The following is a 6509-nucleotide window of genomic DNA, read 5'->3' as shown; positions in this document are numbered from 1 at the left end:
AGGGAGTTTCTTGCTTTTATTTTGTCATTTTAAAGCAAATCTCCTCTCTGGGAGCCACGTGCACAGGCAGGGTGGTGCAGGGCAACCCCCTCCCCCCAAATGTGGGGTACCTGCTGCCACCTGAGCTCCTCATCTGTGAATTGTGGGGGAATTTCCTCCTTTTTTTCTGCTTTTACATGGTCTTTTTTTTCTTTTTTTTTCTCCTCAGGGAGTAATTTCACTAAGCCTCCTAATTTCAGCAGAAAGCATGATGCAGGAGCCAGAAGGCAGCAAAACCTCTCCAGATGTTGTCGCAACGGGGAAGGGAAATGATCCTCGGTTTAAAGGTGTCTTGTAAAACATGGCTGGGGCTTGGCAGAGCCCTCAGGCCACCAGCTTTTCATTGCCCTGAAAGGCTTCAGATGGGGCCCCCACCCCAAATGTGGGGTACCTGCTGCCACCTGAGCTCCTCATCTGTGAATTGTGGGGGAATTTCCTCCTTTTTTTCTGCTTTTACATGGTCTTTTTTTTCTTTTTTTTTTCTCCTCAGGGAGTAATTTCACTAAGCCTCCTAATTTCAGCAGAAAGCATGATGCAGGAGCCAGAAGGCAGCAAAACCTCTCCAGATGTTGTCGCAACGGGGAAGGGAAATGATCCTCGGTTTAAAGGTGTCTTGTAAAACATGGCTGGGGCTTGGCAGAGCCCTCAGGCCACCAGCTTTTCATTGCCCTGAAAGGCTTCAGCTGGGCCCCCCACCCACGGCCCAGCAGCTCCATTTAAGCTCAAGGTAGGACCTTCAGTCCCCTCCTTGGGCTGGTCTGGATGTAACCTTGTGTCCAGCCCCATCTGCTGCATGGACCTTGGAGCTGTGTTGAAGGCAGCCTGGTGTCCAGCCCCATCCCATCTGCTGCGTGGACCTTGAGCTTGTATTGATGGTAACGTGGTGTCCACCTCTGTCTTCTGGATGGGCTGCAGGCTTGGATTGCCTCCCTGTTCCTGAGCAGGAGGCCACAGTCCAGTGCAGCCATCACACACCCTTGTAGCTATCTCTAGTGTCCATTCCAGGATGAAATCAGCTTCTCTGTGGCTTCTCTGATGTCTAATTAGGGCTGAGCTTATGCTGCAGCCCCTGAGTGGGAACGTTCAGTGTGGCTCTTTTTTCTTTTTCCCTCCAGAAAGCAATTTTCATGAACCTTGTAGGCTTTGGATGATCTCAGAGACCTCTTTTCCTCCACTCATGGGACAGAAAGGAGCCGGTTAAAAAATGGCCAGTGAGAAGCAGAGCTGAGCACACCTGCACCAGCCTTTCCCAGGCTGAAAATACACTTGGCTTCAAAGCCAGCTCTCCCCGTGCCAGGTCTCTGCTGCGGGAAGGGGGGAGAGGAGGGTGCCCGGTGTGCTGGGATATAAAGCAGACACGTCGGGATGTGGCCGTGGGAAGGACGTGGGGCGGCTGCCCCCGGGGCTGGGGAGGGTGGTCGGGGTGTCACCCCCCCTCAGCGTGCTGTGCTCAGAGGAGGATGGAGAGCAAACAAAACCCGGTGTGTGGGCGGGCAGACACCTGCCTTCTGCTCCTCTCCTGGGTGCAGTGAGCCTCTCCCGGGCCTCAGTTTCCCCACGGGCGAGGGCAGAGGCTGTGGGCTGGGAGGGGGTGGGCTGGCTCGTCCCACATCCCCTCATTTCCCTGGCTGCAGCAGATCACGGCTCTTTAAGGCTGCAATAATCCCCAGCCTGGGATTAGTTTTGCACCTAATCACTGCAGAACAAATAGGAAGTTTTATTTACAGAAGCAGAAGAAAGACCAGGCGAGGGGGGAGCCTGGAGCGTGGCTGAGCCCAAGATAATCAGGAGCTGGAGGGCAGGAGGAGATCAATGACCTCGGAGCCCCCCCAGCTCTTACGTAAACGTCACTCCTGCACCGGAGCCGCGGCGGTTGTGAGCACCAGCCCTGTCCCAGCTTGGGCTTGGTGACCCCACCAACCTCTTGAAGAGTTCAGGCCTGGACTTTGGGGATTTCTGGCCCAAATCTGGCCCCTTCCTTAGGCACCTGCTCCACGGTGAACCCAGGAGCTGTCAGCGGCGTGCGTTAGGGGAGGATGGAGATGCTGCGAGGGGATGCTGGGCTTTCATGGTGGGGGAGGTTGGGTGCTGCAGGTGTGGTGCCCCAAAGCCAGGCTGGGCCCCAGGGATTTGTACTTGCACTGGGTCGGAGTGGCAGCTCTCCTGCTGGAGAGTCTGGTCCCACTGAGATCCCAGCCCACCTGCAAGAAGGAGCTGAGCGGCTGCTCTGAGGGTGACAAGACACGGGTTTATTTTTCATCCATGCAAGTGGACAGCCTGGCAGCAGGCAAACAGGGCTGGGAACGTGCTCCGTCCCTCCCCAAAGTGCCCTCTGTCACTCGAGGCCTGTGGATTTGCCCACAGGTCAGAGATGGCTGGTGGGTGCCCAGGCTGGAGCTGCCCCCAGCCCTGGGCTCGGGGGCAGCTCATGATGACTCCGTGACTGCCGGTGCCTGAATCTCTTTCCCCTGATGCAGACGTTGACAAATAAATAGCTCTTTTCTGCTTTGGCTCTTGCATAGTGGAAAAAAAACGTCTGACCTGATTGGAGAGAGGAGTCCTGGGCTCTGGAAGCCCATGGCTTCGATGGCTAACGTGCCCATGGCAGAGCTGCCAGCCCAGGCAAATGCCCATGCCTGCACCCTGTCCGTGCTCCCCTGCTGATGGCTGCCTTATTTCAGTTCCATTTCTGAGCTGGATTTGAAGGCCTTTCGCCTGGAGGAGAAGAACTTGACGCCGAAGAAGAGGGTGGTGACCAGGAAGACGAGTGCCAGGGCAAGCAGGACCCAGCCCCCTGCTGTGGCTTGGTGGCTGGTCAGGGACATGCCCAGGAAGTCAGCGTGGTCGGAGACAGCTTGGGCTGGAGTGGCTGGAAAAAGGAGAAATGAGGGACATGGTTGGTGTTGGTGGTGGTAGGGTGGTCCTCTGGGCAAGGGTGTGCTGGGTCACCAGCTCTCCCTTTGCTGGTCTCTTGGATGCCTTATCCCCTTTGGACTTGGGTCCGTGGCAAATCAAGGAGAAGCATCCAAACACTGTGTGGCTTTTGGGGTGGCCAAGAGGCACCGAGACAGCTCCACCTCTTCCATGTGCCCCCTCCTGGCCCTGCAAAGGGCTGAGCCCTGTCCCATCATGGCCCTGCTGTGCTTGGCTGAGCCCTGCATACCTGTGTAAGGAGTCCAGCTGTACTCAGGCCAGCCCAGGACCTCCCCGTTCTTCTCATTCTCCTTCACCAGCCATGTCATGAGTGGCTCCCAAGAGCCCATCCGGGCAGCCCAGCCCCTCCCCTTTCTTCTCATCCTCCTCCCCCAGCCATGTCATGAGTGGCTCGAAGTAGCTCATCAGGGCATCAGCTGACATGTTGGGCTGCTTCGTGATGAGCATCATGGCTTCAGGCCACGGCCTACTGAATCCCAGCTTCAGGGCTTTCCTGTGGCAGGAGAAATCAGCTCCAGTGGGTTCCCCATTGCCTTCTTGGCCACCAGCCCTTCTCTTTTCCCCAGGATTTGGGGCTCTTGGTATCAGCACCCCTGGGTACAGTCTGTGCCCCCAGCACCACAGGGCTGTCAGCCCAGAGCACAGGGAAGGGGCTTTTGCTTGAGGGAAGGGGGGTTGCATGGACTAAAGCCCTTTGGTGAGTCCAGCCTGATGGGGGAAGGGCTAATTCTGCAGGTGCTCTTCTTGAAGCAAGGGGGTTGTTTTCCATAGGGAACTGGGGGGAGAAGGAGGAGGAGGGGGAGAAGGATGAGGAGGAGGAGAAGGAGGAAGAGGAGGAGGAGGAGGAAGAGGAGGAGGAGGACCTGCCAGGGTCCCAGCTACCATCTAGTGGCTGCTTTTGCAATCACAGCCCCAGCACGCAGCCCAAGGTGCCCCTGCCCAGGGTCCCCCCTGCTCACACCCCAGGGTCAGGGTCCAGAGCAACCCAAGCTGGGGCAAGAAGGGGATGGATCACCAGGGGCTGCGTTGCCTCCTGTCTTGCTGGGCTGGTTTTAAGGTATTTGGGGACTTAAATGTCTCAGCTCTCCCTGCCCTCACACCTACCCCAAGATACTCCCAGCGTCCTTGGACTTGTAGATGTCACACTTGTGCAGGGGCCCCTGGTGCTTGGCCACCGCACAGAGAGCCTGGTGGAACTGGAACTGGATCACGAAGCTGACGAAGTACCTGGGGGGGATGGAGAGGGGTGAGGACATGAGAATGAACCCTACTAGTGGCAGTGTGAGAGAGAATCTGGCTCCCCTCATCCCCTGGTTGCACCCTCTTAGTCTGGAGGAACGTCACTGGCTTTGGAGTTCCACCAGCACCAGCTCAGTCCAATCTGCTGAGGCTACTTTTCCTTTCACCGTGTTTTACTGCTGGTCTGTGTGGATGAGCCCATCTCCCTTGGATAGGGAGAAATTCTCCCAAGTCTAGCCTTCCTCTCTGTTAGGGTCCCCAGAACTGCCCAGGACCTTCAGGATGGTACCACCAGCCACGAAACAAGGTGCCATCACTGGTATCTGAACTGGAGAGCCTGATTCTGTGTCCAAGTGATGTCCCTCCTGCTTACTCACCTGATGTAGGGGACGTTGGCAGGGATGTGAAACTTTGCCCCAGGGTCAAAGTCGTCTTCAGACCTTGGTGCTGGTGGGCACAAGCCCTGGTACTTCATCCTAGACCGGAGAGGGAGAGCATGGGGGAGGAGAAGGTGGGGTGGGCCGGGAGGGCACACAGGGGGGTGAGAGGACAGTGCGAGGGGTTGTGTGTCCCACTGCATCCCATCAGAGCCAAATGGGCCACAGGGAGCAAACACCCAGCAGGGTGATGGCCAAGGCCCTTGCACCAAAGAAGGATCTGAATTCAAACACACCTGAGGTTCCACCACTGCTGGTTGTACTCATCCTCCTTGATCCTCCTGTCGAACACCTTCCAGCGCCACTGGTCCATCAGGTACCCGAAGGGCAGGAAGGCGATTTTGTCCAGGGCAATGCTCATCAGGTAATTAATGTCACTTTCTGCCCAGGGTGGGGAGGTGTGAGCAAGGCAGTGCTGTACCCACCTCTCCACCCCCATGGGTCATTCTGCCCAACAACAGGGTGTTCCCACTAGGCCCAGACCCCTCCCGTGCACACAAATCCATCCTGCATGTCCCTGGCCCCTTCTGCCTTGCCCAGCCCACCCAGACCCTCTGCATCTCCAGCTGTCCCCAGCAGGCCTCTCCCCTTTGCCATGTGCTGCTTCCCTGCCAGCTCACCTTCGTTGTCCGTGACTTGGTCCAGCAGGTTGATGCTGTGCAGGTGTTTTGGGGTCGAGACAGACAAAGCCATGACATCCCCGATGGCCTCGTGGAAGCCAGGGTTGGCCCCATCACGGAACGAGATGGGCTGGTCCATGTACTGCAGGAAGTACTGGACGTGGCCCATCTCGTGGTGCACCGTGATTAGGTCATCCATGTTCACCACAGTGCACTGCTTGATCCTGGACCAGGACATGTGGGATGGGGGGAGAAGGGAGGACAGTGTTGGGGTGAAAATCTCCAGGAATGAGCACACTCCCTTGAGCTATTTTTCCCCTCCTAGCCACATGCCCCCACCCCACACATGGTTCTAAGCTGGACTGGTCCTGCTCCATTGGATTGGTCTCTATTTTCTCCTGCATCTACTGCTGTTCCTGTCCATTCCCTGTCCCTGCTCAGTGGCTTTCCCATTCTCCATGGCAGGGAAGGCACTGATTGCTCCCCATCCACCATGGGGGCTCCCGCTCGCATTTTGGGTACCAGTGGGGATGCCAAAGCGGGACTGCCACAGCCGCAGGGCAAGAGACATTGTGGTCACATCAGGTCACGTGTGCTTATTCTGCTGAGACTTTGCTCTCTGCCCCAGCACCACGTTTGCTCCCCGGGGGCACCTGAAGTCCTTGCGGTTGTAGAAGTCCCAGGCGGAGGCGTGACACACCACCTCCCGCCCGTCGGCTGGCTTCTCAATCATGGACTTGTTCCAGAACTCCTCGGGCATGGGGATGAGGCCCAGAGAGGTAAAGAAATGGTCTGACACTTCAAACATCTTCCTTGGGGTCCAGCCCTGGGGAGAGAGCAGCCAGAGGACCTGGTGAGGGACAGCTGGGGAGCCTGGAGGTGCTGTGGGAAGGATGGGAGGCCAGGGACAACCTTGTTTCTCTGGGCAGAGGAGACCTTTTGGGGAACCTAGAGCTGGATCCAGCCCTTGGCATACCCAGGTCAGTAGAGAATATGGATGAGGCATGGAGCCTCATGCCATATTTTGGGCAGCACCCAGCACCTTTTGGCAACATGGGTGGTGGCAATGGCCAAAGGGTGCTGGGTCCCAAGGGGCTTCCCCAGAGCAGCCTGGAAAAGCACTGACCTGTTTTTTCATGGCTGGGGTGGCATCCACCTTGGTGGCATTTGGGAAAGGTATCACCAGGTCGAAAATGTTGGACCAAGACTGGGCCCACATGTTGCCTGGGAAGCACAGGAG

General features: G+C 57.1%; 1 protein-coding gene across 1 annotated transcript; it reads right to left on the bottom strand.

Annotated features, from left to right (window-relative positions):
* Positions 1 to 2711: 2711 nt before the first annotated feature.
* LOC103778263 (angiotensin-converting enzyme-like) lies at positions 2712 to 6497 on the bottom strand (the record flags this gene model as incomplete). Its single annotated transcript, XM_008945879.1, has 9 exons — positions 2712 to 2908; positions 3203 to 3276; positions 3353 to 3466; positions 4078 to 4200; positions 4590 to 4688; positions 4886 to 5030; positions 5270 to 5493; positions 5923 to 6095; positions 6396 to 6497. Coding segments are annotated over 9 exons (1251 nt in total), but the record flags the coding sequence as incomplete, so codon positions are not given.
* Positions 6498 to 6509: the final 12 nt, after the last annotated feature.

This window comes from Merops nubicus, unplaced genomic scaffold (assembly GCF_000691845.1).
Source record: "Merops nubicus isolate BGI_N331 unplaced genomic scaffold, ASM69184v1 scaffold12340, whole genome shotgun sequence".
In the NCBI taxonomy this organism is placed as follows: domain Eukaryota; kingdom Metazoa; phylum Chordata; class Aves; order Coraciiformes; family Meropidae; genus Merops; species Merops nubicus.
This window is presented reverse-complemented; position numbering and strand designations above follow the sequence as displayed.